Below are 21,189 nucleotides of genomic sequence, written 5' to 3'. Positions count from 1 at the left end.
GAGAGAGAGCGAGCGAGAGGAGAGGGAGAGGAGTGAGAGAGAGAGAGAGAGGAGAGGAGTGAGAGAGAGAGAGCGAGAGAGGAAAGGAGGGTGAGAGGAGAGAGAGAGAGAGACACTCACCACTTCCTCCTCGTTTTCCACCTCCTCCTCCTCGGGTTTGATGAAGAGGGATTTCTGCACCTCGGCAAGGCTGTAGGCGAAGGAGGTCTCCCAGTCGTCCTGCAGTGTGTCCAGCTTCTCTGTGAACATCATTGTCTTCACGTCCCGGCTCAAGTCCTCAAAGATGTCCACCACGTCCATAGGGCGCTCGTTCAGTATCTTAGTCAGCACCTCAGCCAAATGGTCATAGCTACAACAACAACAGCAGCAGCTTGTATGTACACAGCGCCCATCACGCGGCTCAGCACCCCAGAGCGCTTGCCAATGGCGGAGACTGACCCCGAGCCAACAACGACGACAACTCACTCTGAACCCCCCCCCACCCCCCTCCACCCGAAAACAATAAACTGGGTCACTTCAACCCCCGGCTGTTTGTGGGGACGTCGCTGGGCACAATCGGCTGTCGCGTTTCACCCACAAGACACGCAGTCACTGCACCTGACAGCGCATCCCGTGAAGCGCTTCGGAGACGTGATGAGGCACCGGGTCGAACGCCATTATCGTAGCCACAGCAGCAGTGAGCGAGAGGACCTGGGTTTGATTCCGGGCCGGGCGCAACGTTGGGCAAGTCTCCTTACTCCAGCCTATCCGCGTGATCTAACTCTTTAAGCGTCTAACAACAACAACTACAACAAAGCTACATGTGTAAAGCGCCTTTCGCGTCGGGAGGACGTCCCAAGGCGCTGGACAGCCGGTGTTTCGGACCCGCGCTGGGGGTCAGGGAGGGTGGAGGGCGGGGGGGAGAAAGGAGGGTGACTGAAGACGCGGTTGGTCAAAGAGAAGGGTCTTGAAGGAGGCGAGGAAGGGGCCGAGGCAAGTTGTTGTTGACTGTTGGCCAGTGGGAGGGAGGGAGGGAGGGAGGGAGGGAGTGTGGGTGACGGCCGCTCACGCTCACAGGTTGAGGTTGGACTGGGTGCTGGCGGTCAGCAGGTAGGCTTTGGCGTTCTGTATCTCCAGCTCACTGGGGTACGCCAGAGCCACCTCAGCCTCCGCGCCCGACTCCTTCTGCAGCGTTCCCTGCGCCTCAGGCTCGTAATTCAAGGCCATGTCTCGCTCTCACTGACCTCCTCCGCCCCTCTCTCTCTCTCTCTCACTCTCTCACTCACTGCTTTTCTCTCTTTTCCTCCCTCACTCCCTTTCTCCTTCTCTCACTCTTTTTCTCCCTTTCTCTCTCTCTCTCTCTCTCTTTCACTCACTTTTTCTCCTTCTTACACTCTCACTCACTCACTCACTCCCCCTCTCTCTCTTCCTTTGACCCTTTCACTCTCACTCACTCACTCCCTCTCTCTCTCTCTCCCTTTGACCCTTTCACTCTCCCTCCTCCCTCTCCCTCAGACGCTGGGCTCCGTCTCTATGGTAACCGTTGCCCGGGAACCACACAAACACAGCGAGTGCGCGTTCTACGTCACCAACCGAGTCCGACGTCACAGGAAACTGTGTATACGTCACTGCAAATAGAACACCTCAGGCAGCTGAGCTGTCAATCATCCCTGCTGGGGTCTGACTCATGTCAGTCAACCAACCAACCAACCAACCAGTCAGTCAGTCAACCAACCAGTCAGTCAGTCAACCAACCAGTCAGTCAGTCAACCAATCAGTCAGTCAGTCAACCAATCAGTCAGCCAGTCAATCAATCAATCAGTCAACCAATCAATCAGTCAACCAATCAGTCAATCAATCAATCAGTCAGTCAACCAATCAGTCAGTCAGTCAACCAATCAGTCAGTCAGTCAACCAATCAGTCAGTCAGTCAACCAATCAGTCAGTCAGTCAACCAATCAGTCAGTCAGTCAACCAATCAGTCAGTCAGTCAGTCAATCAACCAATCAGTCAGTCAACCAATCAGTCAGTCAATCAATCAGTCAGTCAGTCAACCAGTCAGTCAGTCAGTCAATCAATCAGTCAGTCAGTCAACCAATCAGTCAGTCAACCAATCAGTCAGTCAACCAACCAACCAGTCAGTCAACCAATCAGTCAGTCAGTCAACCACTCAATCAGTCAGTCAACCAATCAATCAATCAGTCAGTCAGTCAACCAATCAATAATAATCCCTCCAAAAAACAAAAATAAATTGGTCATTTTCAATCCACAACTGTTGTGACGCGTTTCGCCCACAAATATACGGTCAATTCACTTACAGTCTATTCTGTGAAGTGCTTTGAGATGTCGAGAAGACATGAAAAGCGCTGTATCAAATGCAAGGATTATTATTATTATTATATTATCAGTCAGTCCAGCCAGTTATAGATAACTTATTGCACCCGGGTCTCCGAGACACTGAAAGAAACTCCCTTTTCAAATAGTTAACAACAATAATAATAATCCCTGCCTTTGACCCAGCGCCTCATCACGTCGAGACAACTCAAAGCGCTTCACAGGATATGCTGTGGAGTGACTGTGTGGGCAAAAGGCGGCAGCCTTGCACCCAGCAACGTCCCCACAAACAATCGTGTTTTTTTTAATTATTTCCTGTGAAGCTCTTTGAGACGTCTCAACGTGATAAGGCGGCGTTTAGATCGAATGCAAGGTTGGTTCATCATCATCATCACTCCTTGCGAATTAGCATTCAAATACACAGGAATTAATTATGTATTTCTGCACCAGGTTAAACACAAATAGTATTTATTGATTGGGTTCGTACAATCGGGCGCGGGGGGGGGGGGAGGGGTTAGCGTTTGAAGTCTAAGATGGTCTTCGTGGCATAAAAGAGCAACCGCTAGGATTTGAACACAGGCTAACAATCCCCCCTATACCTCCTCACAAAGAAAAATAAAAGTCTTTGCAACATCCTTGCAAAAACAGGAACCGGCGATCAAAACTAGGTTGTCGTGGTTGCTGTGGCGGTGGGCACATGGCTTCCCCCCCTCCCCTATTCCACCATCCTCGAAGGCGTGATCAGGCGCTATATCAAATGCAAAGATTATTATTATTATTATTAACCTCTCCCCATATGGCACGGCGCTAAATTTAAAAGTTATGGAGATTCCGGCTTTGAAGGGTGACCGGACTGAACCTGGAAGTAAACTGTCCGCCTCCTCACCTGAACGCCTGGAGGTGGGAGGGAGCGAGACCACGCGAGGGAATATGATTGCAGCAAGTGGACAGGGAACATGGGAGGATGGTGGATGAGGGGAGTCCCGGGATGGGGCCAACAGAACAAACATGGCGGTCGGCCAGTCCGGAGGTGGGGTGGAAGAAGAGGGGTGCGGGTGCCCTCCTTTTTGGGGGCGCGGGGGGACACACACCACGTTAAAACTGTGACACGTCGTCCACAACACATAAAATACATGTTTATACGGGGTGGGGTGGGGAGAGGAGAGGGGGGGTATTTCCTCTATTGAAACATCTATTGTGGCTGAAATTATCTGCTGATCAAGGTCCGAATGATGTCCCGATTCGCTGTCAGGCTGGCCAGCCTGGCTCCTTCTCAGGTATTGGCTATCAGAGACTTGTGGTCAAGCTCGGAACTCCTTCCTCTTCCTCTCTCCTCTTCTCTCCATCACTCGGCCTTGACCGCTCGCTCCTCAGTTGACCTTCCTCAAGGTGGCCTTGCGCTTGGTGATGGGTTTCTGCAGGCTCCCATTCCCTCCCCCCTTCTCTTCGGACGCTTCTCCCACCCCCTCCTGCTCCATGGGCTCCTCGGGCTGGTCTGCCGCGGGAGGGGTCTGTCGCTCGCCCCCTCCTCCGCCCTCCTCCCCACCCCCTGCCGCCAGAGGAGAAGGGGCTTCGTCCCTCACCAGGATCACCTGCTCGGTGACGGAGCCATGGTCCGGCTCCACCAGGTGTCCCACCTCGTGCAGTGGCTGTAGCCTCCCTCCTCGCTCCCCCGTGTCCGTGTCCTGCTCAAAACAAAACGCAAAGAAAACGCCATTACCTCCTGTAGTGTAGTGGTCAGTCCGCTCGCCTCGAGCAAGAGGACACGCTGCTGTTGAGGGACAATGAAACCCTTTTGTTTGCCTGCTATCTTGCCGGCGCCTAACGGGGAGTGGGGTCTTAGCTGGGCAAGCAGCGGGAAAGCTTGGCCAGACAGCGCTCTCTCTCTCAGTGGCCAAGCTACGTGTGAGTTTAGCTGGTTAGACCCCATCAGTTACCCCAACGCACACTCTGGGCTCCCCCCTCAAGCCTTGGCTCTCGCCCAAGATGCACCTAATACTCTCCGGAATTAGGTAAGCAGGAGGCGTCCCTCCAGGGAGAGAGAGAGAGCGCGTATTCCATTGCAACAATCTATCTCTGGGATTGGGATGTGGGGAATTCTCAGTTGGGTTTGGAGACTCTTAAGCAACGGTGACGGGTTTCCGCGAGTGTCAAAACACACTCTTCCCCCCAACCCCGAAAATACCTTTACCACAATCTGTCCGTCATGCCCCGAGTCCATGACGACCATCTCATGAGATGCCTCCTCCACCCCCACCACCGGCCCCTCCTCTTCCTCCTTCACGTTGATGATGATGGTGGGGGTCTCAGGCTCCGCCCCTGTGCTGCTCTGCACTTCCATCGGCTCCTCTTGAGCCGCTCCCGCGGGGCTCGGGGTGGGCTGTCCTAGGGTGGGAGGGGCCTGCTTACCCAGTGTGGGAGGGGTCGCCTTGCCTAGGGTGGGCGGAGCTTGCTTGCCCAGGGTTGGAGGCGTGGGTTTACCCAGAGTGGGAGGAGCCGGCTTGGCCAAAGTGGGAGGGTTGGTCTGGACCAAGTTAGTCTGGGTCAGGTTGGGTGGGAGGGTTGTTGGTTTGCCCAGAGTGGGAGGAGTCTGTTTGCCTAGGGTGGGCGGGGCCTGCTTCCCCAGAATAGGCAGAGGTGGCTTTCCAAGAGTGGGAGGGGCTGCCTTCCCCAGCAGGGGAGGGGCCTGCTTGCCCATGGTGGGAGGAGTCTGCTTACCCAGAGTGGGCGGGGCTGGCTTGCCCAGCATGGGAGGGGCCTGCTTGCCCAGGATGGGTGGGACTGGCTTGCCAAGAGCGGGAGGAGTCTGCTTGCCCAGCAGAGGGACCTGCTTGCCCAGGGTAGGCGGGGTCTGCTTGCCCATGGTGGGAGAAGCCTGCTTGCCCATGGTGGGCAGGGCTACCTTGCCCAGGTTAGTTGTGTTGGGTTTACTGGGTGCGTTGCCCTGTGACAGGTTTGGTGGGTTGCTCTGTGGCAGAATAGACTGTGTGGGGTGGCCCAGGATAGACTGTGAGGGGTGGCCCAGGATGGATTGGGAGAGGTGTCCCAGGATGGACTGGCTCGGGTGTCCCAGGATAGACTGGGTGGGCTGACCTAAGATGGACGTGTTGAGTTGTCCCAGGAGTGACTGGTTGGGATGCCCTAGCAGGGACTGGTGTGTGGGCTGGCCTAGGATGGAGGGGGGAGTTTGGCCCATCATGGGCTGGCCTAGGAGAGAGACGGGGGCTTTTCCGAGAACACAGGCCCCAGGCTGTAACTGAGCAGCGAACTGCTGTTGTTGTTTGAGTTTCTGCTCCTCCTCGAGCTTCCTCTTCAAGGCTTTCTCTTGAGCCAAACGTACGGTGATCATGTCCTTCTGTACTTGGGCGATAGACATGTGCTGCATTTCCTCCTGTCCAAGAGAGAGCGAGAGACAGAAAATATATCACTACTCCAATAATCCTGGCTGCTGCGTTTTGCCCACAAATACACAGTCCCTCCACTTTACAGCGTGTCCTGTGAAGCACTTTGAAACTGTGTGATAAGGCACTGTATCAAATGCGAGGAACAAGCAGTGGAAGGGGTGTAATCTCACCTCACTCAGCATCTTGGTGTCCATGGGCTCCATGTCAGTTTTTATGTTGGCCTCGAGCACGGTCATGATGGACTTGGGAATGTGGTTTTGCTACAAGTGGGCAGAGAACACAATGAGTGACACTGCCCACACCAGGGGCTAGCCTTGCTGATCGCTAGTCACACAAGACCCTGACTCCTTGCTCTCACACTCGGCACTTGTGAACAAACATCAGCCTTGCTGTGTCAGATCCTCACTGATCTACCATCCCTCCACCCCATGGGCACCTCCCTATCTACTTCTCTACCCACTCCACGACCCGCTACCTCCGCTCAGCTGGCTCTGGCCTCCTGCTTGACCCGAGTGCCCTCCGCTCCATCGATGGCTCCTGCCTTCAGCCTCCACACCCCGAACCTCTGGAGCATTCTTCCTCAATCCCTTCGCCTTGCCCCCTCCTCCCCCATCTTCAGGTTGTGCCTATGGTCAACTCCTCCCTCTCTCCCCCCCACCACCTCCAACACGTACCTGGTGAGGTGTGAAGGAACGCACGTGTGTGAGGAGGGGCTCCCTCAGCTCAGTGCACTTCTCGAAGACACTGGCCAGCTGTGTGGGCGGCAGCTGCAGCAGGACCTGGAAGGACTGAGGTTTGGTGCGTTGGCAGCACTTGATGAAGCCTTCCCACACCTTGGGGTATTTCCACACCTGCAGCCGGGGTGAGGAGAGCAGAGAGGGGGGTTATGATACCATTATAGTGAGGAGGCTGGGACAGACTGGGGCGGGTTAACGTGTGCGTGTGTCTGTGTGTGAGTGATTGTGTGGTGTGTGCTTGTATGTGTATGTGGGGAGAGTGTGTGTGTATGTGTGGGTGTGTCGGTGTACATGTATGTGGTGCATGTGTCTGTGGGGGTGTGTGTGTGTGGTGTGTCTGTGTATTGTGTGTGGGGTTGTCTGCCTGTGTGTGTGGATGTTTGTATTGTGTGTGTGTGTGTGTGGGCTCTGTGAATGTGTGTATGGTGTGTGTGTCTGTATTGGGTGTGTGTGTGTCAGTGTAATAAGTGTATGGGGGTGTGTGTGTCTGTGTATTGTGTATGGGGTGTGTGTGTGTCTGTGTATTGTGTATGGGGGGCGTGTGTGTCTGTGTATTGTGTGTGTGTATTGTGTGTGTCTGGTGGGGGGTCTGTTACCTGTTTCATGATGAGCCGGGCCAGGATGTTCATGACGAAGCCCCCCAGCCGGGGGTACATGGTGAGGGACTGGATGACAGTGCGCATGAGCAGCATGGGTAGGGGGTTCTGCTCCATCAGCTGCTGCATCACCACCGCCAGCACCTCCGAGGTGTACACGTTCTTCTCCGCAAAACACAGGTTAGTGGCTGCGGGGAGAGAGCCCACGGGAAATAAATAAACAGACAAACAAACAAATAAATAACAAATAACCCTCGACCCAACACTTAATAATTTGACCCGGTGCCTTATCACATCATCAAGACGTCTCAAAGCGCTTCACAGAATACACTGTAAAGTGTAGTGACTGTGTGCGTTTTGTGGGCGAAACGCAGCAGCCGATCGCGCCCAGCGACGTCCCCACAAACAGCGGTGGGTTGAAGTGACCAAATTATCATTATTATTATTTATTAGCCGCCAATCGACTAACAAGCGGGTTCCCACTTACTGCTGGTAAACAGAGGTGTCTGTGTGTGTCCGTCTGTGTGTGTCTGTTGTGTGTGTGTGTCTGTTGTGTGTGTGTGTCTGTTGTGTGTGTGTGTCTGTTGTGTGTGTGCGCGTGTATTTGTGGAGTAAGGAAACTTGCCTAAGGTTTCGCCCTGACCCTCCTGGGAATCGAACCCGGGTCCTCTCGCTTGTGAGGCGAGGGGTGTAACCCCTGAGCTACAGGACTCCATGAAAGATGCTGTATGAAATGCAATGTTTATTATTATTGTTGTTGAAGTTGATGACGAGTGCCAGACCTTTGATGATGGATTTCATGTCACACTTGGTGGAGTCAATGTTGTGCAGAGCGATCAGCAGGTCGCCAGGCGTCAAAGGTGAGATCGCTGTGGACCCACCTTCACCTGTGGGGAATAAAACACACGCAGTCTTGTTACTATTCTGTCTCCTCCCCACACACCCGCCTAGGGTGGGGGGGATAGGGGGGGTGACCAAAGGTGCAGTTGGTTGAAGATGAGGTTGAGACGGGCCTTGAAGGAGGCGAGAGAAGGGGCGAGGGGGAGGGACTGTGGGATGGAGTTCCAGAGGGTGGGGGCAGAGAGACTGAAGGCCCGTTGGTGGGGGTTGGGTGGGGGACATGGAGCAGACCGGAGCTCCCTGAGCAGACAGGTTGATATGGAGTTAGCCGGTCACAGAGGTAGATAGGGAGGAGCGAGGCCGTGGAGGACGTGGAAGGCGAAGGTTTTGAACTGCATCCTCTGTGGGATGGGGAGCCAGTGGAGCTGGGTGAAGGAGGGTGGGGGTGATGGGGTCACCAAGCTTGGTAAAATTAGGTAAATCTGCCGGCAGCTTTGCTGAGGAGTTGAGGTAAAGACTCACCGTGTGTGGTTCCCAGCAGCCGGTTGAAGACTTCCTTCACCACAATGGGATTCAGTTTGATCAGCTTGGGCAGGGCCTGAATCACTTCTTTCTGTGAAGAACAGTGTCCAGACACTAGGAATGTGACAGCAGCCAATTCAGGGTCATAACCCTGCCCAACACACAGCCACTCACTCAAACACTCACCCACCCACCCACCCACACTCACCCACACTCGCACAGCAATAATAATAATCCTAGCATTTGAAACTGCACCTTATTACATCTTTGAAACGTCTCAAAGTGCTTCAAAGAATATAATTATCAAGAGTAGTGATTTGTGGGCGAAACCCGGGAGCCAATTGCACGCAGCAGTGTCCCACATTATTATCTTGAAGGGATTATTACCCCCAGAAAGTGAACCGCCCATCGACTAACAAGCGGGTTCCTGCTGACTGCTGGTATAGAGTGTGTGTACGTGTGTGTGTGAGTGCGTCTGTGTGTGTGCGCGTGCATGAGTGTGTCTGTGTGCGCGCGTCTGTGCTTCTGTGTGTGTGTGCGTCTGTGTGTGCGTGCGTCTGTGTGCGCGTGCATCTGTGTGGAGTAAGGAAACTTGCCTAAGATTTTGCTCTGACCTGTCCTGCCAGGGATCGAACCTCTGGCTTGTGAGGCGAGGGGTCTAACCCCTGAGCTACAGGGAGAGACTCCACCAGATCTTTCCCGGCCTGGCGGAGCAACAGGGAGTGAGTTACCTTCTCGAGGCCGTTCAGCACTGGGATCAGGAAGCGCACGTCAGGCACCCTCTTGTGGTAGAGATCACGGACTCTCTTCACCAGCTCGGGAGACGGAGGCACTGAAACAACAACAAATGACATTTACACGGTGCCTCTCACGTCAAAAGGACGTTCCAAGGTGCTGAACAGTCAGGAGTTTGGATCCGAGCGGGGTGTGGGGATCGGGAGGTGGAGGGGGTGGGTACCTTTGTCGGTCAGGATGTGGAGACAGCGAGTGACGAGGGTCTCAGCCCCTTTGGGACAGTTTTCCACAAGCAGCAGCAGCTCCGGGGAGTTCATCCCCATCCCCCGGATCTGTAACACATCCAGAGAGAGAGCGAGCTTCAACAACAACAACTTGCTCTTTTCAAAGAGCCGGCGGAGACTCAATGGGCTGAATGGCCTCTTTTTGTGCCGTACAATTCTATGATTCTATGATACACAGCACCCCTCACGCAGGGCAGCATCCCAGATCAATTGACAGTGGGGGAGTCTGACACCGAGCCGTGGGGGGAGGTGACCATAGGCACTGGTCGAAGAGGAAGGTCTTCGGGCAAGACCTGAAGACGGGGGAAGGAGGGGGAAGAGGCGGAGGGATTGACAGGAAGAGAGTGACAGAGTTTTGGGGCGTACAGACTGAAAGCACAGTCACCGATGAGGAGAGAGCAGGGAGTAGAGAGTTAGAGTAGAAAGAGCTCTAGTGAGGGAGTGAGCCCCAGCACAAACATGATGGGGAAAGAGAGCGAGCTCCAGTGGGGAGCTGAACAAAGTGACGCTAGTTACCGGCTGCTCGATGACTCGCAGCACCGTGCGCTTGATGTCGGCGATGGCTTCAGTGTAGACGGCAGCGAGCTCGTGGATCAGCTTGTGGTTCTGGGGCAGCAAAGCCAGGTACAGGTACAGGCACTGCTTCACTGTGTCCTCGGTCCAGGGGGCAGCCACCTCTGCCACACAGAGAGAGAGAGGTGTCAGTTAGTGGGTCAGTGAGTGAGTCAGTGAGGCCAACACTGTCACAGAGAGAGAGAGAGAGAGAGAGAGAGAGAGAGAGAAACAGTGAGCGGGTGAGTCAGTGAGCGGGTGAGTCAGTGAGCGGCCTGAGTCAGTGAGCGGGTGAGCCAGTGAGCGGGTGAGCCAGTGAGCGGGTGAGCCAGTGAGCGGGTGAGCCAGTGAGCGGGTGAGTCAGTGAGCGGGTGAGCCAGTGAGCGGGTGAGCAGTGAGCGGGTGAGTCAGTGAGCGGGTGAGCCAGTGAAATAATAATTCGGTCACTTCAATCCTCGACTGTTCAAGCTTAGATGCCGCAATTCGCCCACAAAATACAAATCACTACACTATACAATATATCCTTTGCGTCGTCTCAGCGACATAATAAGGTCCTGTGTGAAATACAAGGTTGATTAGTCTACAACAGAGTGGAAAGCTTTGTTAGAAGGTGAGAGGGTGAGTCAGTCAGTGAGAGGGTGAGTCAGTGAGTTGGTCAGTGGGTCAGTCAGTCAGTGATACGGTGCTATATCAAAGGCACGGATTATTATTATTACTGCTACTATGAGGTGCTCTGCCCGGCACAGCGCGGCCTCTCACCTGTGTCCTTGTCGGCCCCGAACAGGATGGACGGAGGGTTGGGATGAACCAGTAGCTGGAGGTAATTCAGGGCAAATTTCTCAATGTACTCACGAAGCTGCTCCTTCTCATACATCCTCTTAATGAACATTAGCGCCTGGGAACGGACCTGCGGGCACCAATACATTTATTGTTGGTCAGCCGGGCGTCTGACACGCACGGAAACCCGTCACCGTGACCAGCCGGGTGTCTGACACACACACGGAAACCCATCACCGTGACCGGTCGGGTGTCTGACACACATGGAAACCCGTCACCGTGACTGGCCGGGTGTCTGACACACACGGAAACCCGTCACCGTGACCAGCCGGGTGTTTGACACACACGGAAACCCGTCATCAGGATCAGCCGGGTGTCTGACACACACAGAAACCGGTCACCGTGACCAGCCGGGTGTCTGACACACACGGAAACCCGTCACCGTGACCGGCCGGGTGTCTGACACACACGGAAACCCGTCACCGTGATCTTGAGAATTCCCCACATCCCACTTAAACATGGAAATCCCAGAGACAGATTGTTGGATTAGAATGCGCTTTCTCTCTCTCTCTCTCTGAGGGGTGGCATTCTGCTTTACCTAATTCCAGAGAGTATTAGGCGCAGGTTGGCAAGAGCCAAGGCTTGGGGGGTGGGGGAGAGCCCAGAGTGTGCGTTGGGGTAACTGCTGGAATCCAACCAGCTAAACCCACACATAGCTTGGCCATTGAGAGAGAGAGAGAGAGAGAGAGTGCGCTGTCTGGCCAAGCTTTCCCGCTGCTTGTCCAGCTCAGACCCCCTCCCCATTAGTTAGTTAGGGCTTTGGCTGCCCGGTAAACAGGAGCCGAGGGGGAGGATTCCTGCCCCCAGGGACTTTTCAGAGGAGTAGGGGAAAAGGGGGAACCCCAACATCGACCCATAAGGATTGCCGTTGGCCTGCCCGGGGGAGCCGGGAGCAGAGTCTCCTCACCTTGTCCTTCTCGTGGGAGCTGAGGTCTAGCAGTACGTGCAAGTACTGCAGCTGCTTTGACGGGCGTTTGAACACCAGGTCTCGGAGTGTGGACATTCCCAGGTAAATGCGAGTCTGTGGGGAAGAGAATCACAGGAGAGCGCGATAAACATTTATCCTATATGTTTAATACGTTTATATGAAGTGGCTTCAGGCACTTAATACCAAATACCAAAGCTTTCTATTTGTTGTAGACTAATCCATAATAATAATAATAATCCTTGTATTTCACACAGCGCCTTATCACGTCGTTGAGACAACTCAAAGAATATATTTTATAGCGTAGTGACTTTGTATTTTGTGGGCGAAATGCAGCATTTAAGATTGAACAGTCGAGGATTGAAGTGATCAAATTATTATTATTTTTTAAAGCAAACGTGGTTCTGTGGTTACCCACGGAAAGCAAATCCACCAATCGACTAACAAGCGGGTTCCTACTTACTGCTGTGCAAACGGAGGCATGTGTGTGGAGTAAGGAAACTTACCTAAGGTTTTCCCTCCGCTCAGCCGGGAATTGAACCCGTGTCCTCTCACTTGCGAGTCGAGCGCTCTAACCACTGAGTTACAGGACTTTACACAATGGGCTTTCACACAGGGCAGTAACTTGGAGCGCTTAACAGTAGCGTGGGGTGGGGGGGGAGCAGAGGGATTTCCAGAGGGTTGGGCCTTAAGCACGGACGAGGGAACGGGCCTCTGGGAAGGGAAGGGAATGGGATTACACCGGGGGCAGGGAACACACTCCGTACCTCGTCCTCACAGTATCTGCGGATCACCTCCAAGGCGCTGTCAGTGATGCAGGGAGCTTCCAACACCAACTTGGTAAACAGCCTAAAAAGCACAACACACACACACACACATCAGCAAGCAGTAAAGTGTAGTGACTGTGTACTTTGTGGGTGAAACGCGACAGCTGATTGCACACAGCAGGGTCCCACAAACAGTCGTGGATTGAGTGACCATATATATTTTTGAAGGGATTATTACCTCCGGAAAGTGATCCGCCATTCTACTAACAAGCGGGTTCCTACTGATTGCTGGGAAAGAGGCGCGTGTGTGTTGGAGTAAGGAAACTTGCCTAAGGTTTCATCCTGACATGACTCCTGGAAATCGAACCTGGGTCCTCTGGCTTGCGAGGCGAGGGCTCTAACCACTGCACTGGACTGTATATAGGACATAGGTAATTCGGGACATATGTGCAAGCGACCGCCAGGAAGGTGGAAGGCAAACAAGATGAACCTTGTTCTTTTTTCTTCCTGTATTTCTTGTGTTCTTATGTATGTAACGCACATAAATGTAATGCAAGTTGTTGTTGGTGTTGACTGGGGAGTTTCAGCTGATTGTTAAAGGCGGAGCTGTGCTGGGGGCAGGGCTCTGGCAGAGGGGGCGGGGGCTCTGGTAGAGGGGGCGGGGGCTCCAGCTGAGGGGGCGGGGTTCGGCTGAGGGGGGGTCCGGCTGAGGGGCGGGTTCCGGCTGAGGGGGCGGGGTCTCCGGCTGAGGGGGCGGGGGCTCCGGCTGAGGGGGCGGGGGCTCCGGGTGAGGGGGCTCCGGGTGAGGGGGCGGAGGCTCCGGCTGAGGGGGCGGGGGCTCCGGCAGAGGGGGCGGGGGCTCCGGCAGAGGGGGCGGGGGCTCCGGCCAAGACACTGACCCGTCTTTCTGGTCGGGCTTTTCCTGCAGGCCGGAGAGCAGGCTGGTCAGACACTCGTCATAGCTGTCCAGAGCGCCGCTGGGCCAGTGGCTGAGGTACAGGTTGTATTCCTGGTAGAGCCAAGCGAAGGCCAGGTCGATGCGGCTGCGGATGTCCTCCAGGATGAAGTCCATCATCTCGTTCTTCATCTTCCCGTCAAACTGGGTCACCAGGCGAGCCAGGATCTTCACCCGGATCTGAAGGACACCGGCACAAGAGGTCTTCAACAACAACAGCCTTTATACGCTGCCTTTCATGTCGGAAGGACATCTCAAAGTGTTTCACAGGACAATGATGATGGTGATGATAATAATCCTTGCATTTGATACAGCGCCTCATCACGTCGTCGAGACGTCTCAAAGCGCTTCACAGGATTAGAAATAAATAATCCTTACTTTGTGGGTGAAATCCAGTGCATCTGAAGATGGGGAAGGAAGGGGGTGAGGCGGAGTGATTGGGGAAGAGAGTGACAAGAGTTTCGGGGCATAGTGGCTGAAAGCGCGGCCACTGATGGTGGAATGGAAGGCCTGAGGGCCAAGCCAGTTGAGCGGAGCCAGCGGGTAGTGGGTTTGTGGGGGGGGGGGGCTGGAGGGGCAGAGAGAGCCAGGGAGGGAGGGGCACTGACCGGAGCTGCCCCACTGCGGACGACCACCCGCTCTGCGTTGAGGATGCGCTGCACGGCCCCCAGCTTCAGCTTGTCCATCTTGTCCACCGGCAGCTGCTGCACCACGTCCGTCAGCCTGAAGATCTTCTTCCTCCCGCTCACCCCCAGCGGCCTGAGAGGGAACCGCAGTCAATGAGAGAGAGACACACAAAACAACAACAACTCACATTTATATAGCTCCCTTCATGCGGGCTAGAGTCCCGGAGATAACACAAGGGAAAACTTCTCCCCCGCTTTCCTGAGCCTTGACCCCTCTCTCCCTCCCTCCCCACCTTCAATCCCGCCTGAAGACCATATTTGATGGTGCTCCTCCCTCCCTCTCCCCCTGGCTCGGGGTCAGACTCCGCCACGGTCAAGTGCTCTGAGAGGCTGCCTGGTGTGAGGGGATGTTGCGGTTGCTGGAAGGTCAGGGCTGACTGACCTTTGCTGGCTGGACGGCATGATGGGCTCTGGCCTGCGCCTGGCCTGGGTGTCCTCCTCCTTGCTGGGCTGGAAGGGAGCGGGGGCGCCCACCACTGAGATGGCCTGGCCTTGGCCCGGTTTGAGGTTGGTGCCGCGTCGCTTGATCAGCGGGCTGTCCGACTTGCCGTCTTTCCCCGCCTTCTGATCCTCGTCGGCCTGAAGCTTCATCTGCTCCACACCTGCCGTGTCAGAATAATAATAATAATTCCAACCGCAGCTTGAACTTGGGACTGTATCTCAGTGCATCACTAATAAGCCAAATTGTGTGTGTATGTGAAGGAAAATAGAGAAATAATTCCTCCGTTTCCCTTTACCCCACCCTTTGGAACTCCTTCCCACAGCCCCTTCCCCTCGCCCCCGCTCCCTCGTCTACTTCAAGGCCCATCTCAAGACTCTCCTCTTCAACCAACTGTGCCATTGGCCACCCACCTAGCCCTGGTCTTGCACCCCTCCTAATCCCAACCTCCAGCCCAGCTCGGGTCCAAATCCCTGACTGCCCAGCGCCTTGGGACGTCCTCCTGACATGAAAGTCACTGTGTGTAAATGTCGTGCTGTTGTTGTTGTTATTAAGAGGAGGGTACAAGAGCCAGGGACGTCAATCAATCAGTTGGTAGGTTGGCTGTCATGGCAACTCAGTAACCGTGGCAACACCATTGCCTGTAACCCATCCCCAAGGCCTCCAGGTTACCTGGCCCCAGATCGGCTGACGTCATCTGTGTGGCCATGAGCCGAGCCAGGTGCTGGATCTGGGCGTCAGTCCCCGCAGACTCCACCGGGGTATAGGTGGCCTGGAAGGAGGCTGGCATCACGTCAGGCAGGTACACCATGCTGATCAGTACCTGTCACCACACAGAGAGAGAGAGAGAGAGAGAGAGAGTCAGTGGCTGCCTCACTGCAGCGGGAGGGAGAGAAACAGAGAGGGAGAGAGGGGGAGAAACCGAGAGAAGAGAGGGACAGGAGAGAAACAGAGAGAGAGCAAGAGGAGATTGAGCGTGCCCTCTAACCCTAACCCAGCACTGACCAGATTAGCCACGTTGTCAGGGGAGAGCAGGGGAGTGAGGAACTGTGCTGTGATGTCGATGGCTGACTGGGTGTTCTGGGTGGACGAGGGTTTGGGAGCCACGGCCGCTGTGGGTTCCAGGTCCTTATCTTCATCATCCTCAGCCAGCGGCTCTGCAGGGGGAGGGGGGGGAGTCAGGGCCAGGTCAGTACATGTTACAGCCCCACTCAACCACCTGCCCCATTGCTTGTCGCTCGTGCCCTCCGCTCCACCATCAGCTGACGCACTTTCAGCCACTACGCCCCAAACTCTATCGCTCACTCACTCCCTCCCTCCCTCCCTCCACCTCGCCTCCCGTCTTCAGATCACCAACAAGAAGACCTTCCTCTTTGACCTGGTAAGGGCAAGTGATGTAACTCTATTCCTCACGTCGCCCCTCCCCCACAGTTCCACTACTCCACCCCAACCCCACTTCCCACTTCTGCATCTCGCTGTCAGGCTCCGCCACTGCCAAGCGCTCCGAGACGTTGCCTCGTGTGAAGGGCGCTGTGTAAAGGCAAGTGATTGTGACTATTCCTCTCCCCTCCCCTCACAGTCCCACTGCCCCCCCCCCCCCCCACTCCACTGACCGATCTTGATCTTCTTGGCCCCCTGCTCAGCCTCGTCGCGGTGTCTCTTGCGCAGCTCCTTGAGGCTGGGCATGTTGCGTGCGATCTCCTGCTGTTGGGTGCCCAGGTCCAGGAGCAGGGTGGTGATCTGGGCGTGGAACTCGAAGGAGGATGGGTGCTTCAGCACGCTCAGCAGGTGGAGCTTCAGATTCTTCCTCACACTGCTGACCTGAGACTTGGCCAGGGTCGGGGGCAAGTTAGCTACAGTGGGGGGTGGGGGGAAGGAGAAGGCAAACAACCACAACAACGATCATAACAACACCAACTCTCAGAATATAGAATAACGTGGAGTCCTGTAGCTCAGTGGTTAGAGCACTCGCCTCGCAAGCGAGAGACCCGGGTACGATTTCCTGGCAGGACAAAATGTTTCCTTACTCCTAACAGTAAATAGGAACCCGGTTGCTAGTCGATTAGTGGATCACGTTTCCGGGGATAATGATCCCTTCAAAAAAATAATAATTTGATCACTCAATCCACGACTGTTTGTGGGACACTGCTGTGCACAATTGGCTGCCTTTACAGTGTATCCAGTGAAGCGCTTTGAGACGTCTCAAAGACGTGATAAGGCGCTGTATCAAATGCCAGGACTATTATTACCAGGATCTCTCATTGCAAAGTGCTCGGCTCGGTCACTCACTCACCGTGAAGCGTCTCGTAGGCCTGGATGACCTCGGACATATACATGGGTCTCTGTCGGGCGATGGTGGCCAGGGAGCCCAGCGCTGCCGTCAGGTTGATGCTAGTGATCGCCGGGTGCACCATAAACTTCAGCAAGTGGTCAAGTGCCAACTTCCCTTCCTCCTGCAGGACATCTGCCCAGGGTAAAGCATCATCATCAGCATCCTCGCCTTTCATACAGCACCCCGTCACATCGTTGAGGCATCTCAAAGCGCTTCACTGGATATACTGTCAAGTGGAATGACTGTGTGTTTTTTGGGGGAAAACCCCCACCCGTACCCCAGATTTTACTGTATGAATAACGTCAGTGTGTCTGTGGGTGTGTGTTTGTGCATGCGTGAGTGTGAGGTGTGTGAGAGAGACAAGACAGTGGCTGACTGTGTATGTGTGATGCGTGCGCGTGAGTATGTGTGAGAGAGATGGGACAGTGGCTGACTATGTATGTGCATGTAAGGTGTGTGTGTGTGTGTGTGTGTGTGAGAGACAAGACAGTGGCTGATTGTGTATGTGTGGTGTGTGCGTGTGAGTGTGTGTGTGTGAGAGAGATGGGACAGTGGTTGACTGTGTGTGTATGAGAGATAATATAATAATAATAATCCTTGCATTTGATATAGCGCTTTTCACGTCGGGAGGACGTCCCAAAGCACTTCACAGAACACACTGTAAAGTGAATTGACTGTATATTTGTGGGCGAACGATGGGACAGTGGCTGACTGTGTATGTGCATGTGAGGTGTGTCTGTGACGATACAGTGGTTGACTGTGTATGTGTGTGTGAGGTGTGTGTGTGTGTGAGTGACGAGACAGTGGATGACTGTATGTGTGTGAGTGCGTGTCTGTGTGAGAGAGGGACTCACTGGCTTTGATGTTGGGATGGCCCTTGGCAATACGGTCCAGGCTGATGTCGTTCTCTTGGCGTTTGGGTACCTCGGAGTCTGGGGTGCGAGGGGACAGGGTGATGATCAGGCTCTCGATGAACTTGACAGCGTGGGTGCGGATCCCGTCATTGTCTGAGTCCAACATGGTGACAATCTCGTCCTTCATGGCACTGACCATGTCCCAGCACGCCTCCTCCATGTCACTGATCACCTTCGACTTCACCATCCACTGGTGAGAGGCAACACAGGGTCCGTCACCACCTCAGCCACCCACCCACCCACTCACATACCATAACATGATACCAGCTAAACCTGCATAGCTTGGCCACGGATAGCGCTGTCTGGCAAACTTTCCCGCTGCTTGTCCAGCCAGGACCACCCTACCTGTCACACCTGTGACCCAATGCTCACCTGCAGAGCCACCTTGTAAAGCTGAGTCATGGTCAGGATGACTTTCTTGACCACGTTGACGTTCTCATCTTTAAGCAGCATGTTCAGGTTAGCGATCAGCTTGGGCAGCAGCTCGTTATCCCGCTTACTATAAGAGAGAATAATAATAATTATAATTGATTGCAATTGATAATAATAATTCTTGCATTTGATAATAATAATTATTTGATTTGATACAGCGCCTTATCACGACATTGAAACATCTCAAGGCGCTTCACAGAATATAACACAAGAACGTAAGAATTTGCTGGTGAAAGGAGACCAAGGTCCATCCAGTTTGTCTTCTACCATCCCGGCAGTCGCTTGCACATGTCGTGTCCCAAACTATATACTGTATTAGCCCCAGATATTGTTTCCGAACAGAAATCTATCTCATTTGCTCTTGAAAGAATCGACACTCTCTGCTTCCAACGTCTATCTCTCTAAGGAGCCTGTTCCATACGTTTACCACTCACTCACTGAAGTATATATACTTCATTTTATATATATATAATGAAATATACTGTAAAGTGGAGTGACTCTCTATTTTGTGGGCAAAAATCGGCAGCCAACTGTGCACAGCAGTGTCCCACAAACAGTCGTGGATTGAGTGAACAAATAATTATTTTTTTTGGAAGGATAATTACCCCGGGAACAGCGATGGTACTGAGTGAATGAAAGCGTTGGGTGGGCGGACAGGGAGATATTGCACTGGTAAGGAAAGGGAGAGGCGAGATGTGCGATGGGAGTATCAAACTGAACTAACCAGGCCTCTTCCATGAATCCGATCACAAACTTCCGAACATCAACGGATTTATCCGACTGAAATGCAATCATTTCCTGAGGAGAGAAACGCACACAATTTAGATAACAGCCTCCGTAGACAATATTATATAAACACATCTGGTGTTCCATGTGTATTCTCAAACCCATGTCACATGTAGCTTGTAAGTCCAGGTCCCGCTCATGTTCATCACAACCCCATCCCCAACCACACTATGAATGCAGAAGGCAGTCTGAGTGATCGAGATAATAATAATAATCCTGGCATTTGATACAGCGCCTAATTACGTCATTGAGACGTCTCAAAGTGCTTCACAGGATACACTGTAAAGTGGAGTTGCTGTACATTTTGTGGGTGAAAGGCGACAGCCAATTGTGCACAGAAACATCCCACAAAGAGTCGTGGGTTGAGTGACCAAATTATAGTTATTTATTTTGAAGGGATTATTTATTTGAAGGGATTACACCCGGAAAGCGATCCGACAATCGACTAACAACTGGGTTCCTACTTACTACTAGGTAAACAGAGGTGTGTGTGCGTGTTGTGTGTGTGCGGGGGAGTAAGGAAACTTGCCTAAAGTTTCGTCCTGACCTGACGCGCCCGGGAATCGAACCCGGGTCCTCTCACTTGCGATGTGAGGGCTCTAACCCCTGAGCTACAGGGACTTCTCCACGAATGCGGGTCACTATGATGTCCCACAGTAAAGAGTTCACTCACATCCAGAAAGTTGTCGAGCAGCGTGGGGTCCTTGTTCACTATCAGCTCCTGCACCTGTTTGAGGACCGAGATCTTATCATTGACCAGGAGAGCCGCCTGGTTCAACAGATCCACCACCTGCAACAACAACAACAACAACACATGACACTTACACACACAGAACTCCTCACGTCAGGAGAACATCCCAAGGCGCTGGACAGTCAGGGATTTGGACCCGAGCCGGGGGTTGGGATCAGGAGGATCTCACTCCCTCTCTCCTCCCCACATCTTTCTCTCTTTCTCTATCCCCCCCTCTCTCTCTCTCTCTCTCTCCCTCCCTCTCTGCCCCTCTCTCACTCCCTCTCTCCCCCTCCTCTCACTCCCTCCCTCCTTCCCTCTCTCACTCACTCCCCCTCTCTCTCCCCCCCCCTCCACTCTCTCCCTCCCCCTCTCTCTCCCCCTCCACTCCCTCCCTCCCTCTTTCCCCCTCCCCTCACTCCCCCTCTCTCTCTCCCCCTCCCTCTCTCTCCCTCCCCCTCCACTCTCTCCCTCCCCCTCTCTTTCCCCCTCCCCTCACTCCCTCCCTCTCTCTCCCCCTCCCCTCCCCCCCCCTCTCTCTCCCCCTCCCTCCCCTCACTCCCCCTCTCTCTCACCCTCTCGCTGGTGCTCAGGCTCTCGATGGCGTTGTTCTCCTCCTCAGTGAAGTACTGTGTGGCCAGGCAGCGGCGGGAGGATCCGGGGTCCCCGGAGTTGCCGGCCTGAGCCATGTCCCGGTTGGCGGCTGTGAGGCCTGGGCGCGAGCCGGTCTCTGGGTGAGGGAACCACTGCGCATGCCCTGCCCCCCCGAGGCACCCTGGGAAACGTAGTGTTGACTTGACGTCATGCACTTGCGTTTAGCCAGACTCCGCTATGCATCATGGGAAACGTAGTCGTGTCTCCCTCGCTACGCCTGTGCAGGCACGGTGCACCATGGGAATTGCAGTGTGTACTGCGTGCGCGTGCGTGAAGCCACCCCGCCCTTCCTGTGCATCACGGGAGATGTAGTCGTTAGTCCTCACTGAGCCTGCGCAGTCGTGAGGTACCACGGGAATTGTAGTGCTTGCTTGACTTTTGGGTGTGCGAGTGGGTGAAGCCTCCCCGCCTCGCTGTGCACCATGGGAAATGTAGGCATAACCTTGTGGAACACGTGAACTACAATTCCCAGCATCCTCCGGGCTGTGGAATGGGCAACTTTATCATTGATTGACCCACACTTGCCATTGTCTGACCAGGGGACAGTAGGAGCTGATCCATCGCCTTCTCCCCCCCCAACAGAATCATAGAGTGCAACAGCACATAAAACAACCAAGCCTTAACTTAAAAACAACTATGTTTATGCAATATATAAAGTCAAGTTACCATAATAATAATAATACTGGCATTTGATACATCGCCTTGTCAATCACGGCTCAAAGCGCTTCATAGGATACACTGTAAAGTGT

At 54.0% G+C, this 21,189-nt stretch overlaps 2 protein-coding genes across 2 annotated transcripts; both read right to left on the bottom strand.

Moving 5' to 3' along the window:
- Positions 1 to 120: 120 nt before the first annotated feature.
- rsph4a (radial spoke head component 4A) lies at positions 121 to 1,245 on the bottom strand (the record flags this gene model as incomplete). Its single annotated transcript, XM_042346192.1, has 2 exons — positions 1,055 to 1,245; positions 121 to 349 (listed from the first exon to the last, which is right to left on the bottom strand). Coding segments are annotated over exons 1-2 (381 nt in total), but the record flags the coding sequence as incomplete, so codon positions are not given.
- A 1,519-nt stretch (positions 1,246 to 2,764) lies between these two features.
- sympk (symplekin) lies at positions 2,765 to 20,520 on the bottom strand. The gene is made up of 25 exons (XM_042346191.1): positions 20,362 to 20,520; positions 19,730 to 19,846; positions 18,995 to 19,068; positions 18,211 to 18,337; positions 17,779 to 18,028; positions 16,886 to 17,056; positions 16,206 to 16,445; positions 15,598 to 15,749; positions 15,265 to 15,415; positions 14,536 to 14,755; positions 14,076 to 14,226; positions 13,412 to 13,647; positions 12,513 to 12,594; positions 11,728 to 11,841; positions 10,743 to 10,890; positions 9,948 to 10,108; positions 9,371 to 9,479; positions 9,144 to 9,244; positions 8,413 to 8,503; positions 7,833 to 7,937; positions 7,051 to 7,238; positions 6,392 to 6,568; positions 5,888 to 5,977; positions 4,499 to 5,704; positions 2,765 to 3,998 (listed from the first exon to the last, which is right to left on the bottom strand). The coding sequence occupies exons 1-25, from the start codon at positions 20,473 to 20,475 to the stop codon at positions 3,684 to 3,686; spliced, it is 4,890 nt and encodes a 1,629-aa protein (XP_042202125.1). The 5' UTR covers positions 20,476 to 20,520; the 3' UTR covers positions 2,765 to 3,683.
- Positions 20,521 to 21,189: the final 669 nt, after the last annotated feature.

This window comes from Callorhinchus milii, unplaced genomic scaffold (assembly GCF_018977255.1).
Source record: "Callorhinchus milii isolate IMCB2004 unplaced genomic scaffold, IMCB_Cmil_1.0 Scaffold394, whole genome shotgun sequence".
NCBI lineage: Eukaryota > Metazoa > Chordata > Chondrichthyes > Chimaeriformes > Callorhinchidae > Callorhinchus > Callorhinchus milii.
This window is presented reverse-complemented; position numbering and strand designations above follow the sequence as displayed.

Excerpts from the sequence above, each read along its gene's own strand:
- sympk (XM_042346191.1), bottom strand. The coding sequence starts at position 20,475 with ATGGCTCAGGCCGGCAACTCCGGGGACCCCGGATCCTCCCGCCGCTGC. Across the intron at positions 7,938-8,412 it reads GCTGCTGGGAACCACACACG|GTGAAGGTGGGTCCACAGCG; the intron begins GTGAGTCTTTAC and ends TATTCCCCACAG. Across the intron at positions 3,999-4,498 it reads ACGGACAGATTGTGGTAAAG|GACACGGACACGGGGGAGCG; the intron begins GTATTTTCGGGG and ends TGTTTTGAGCAG.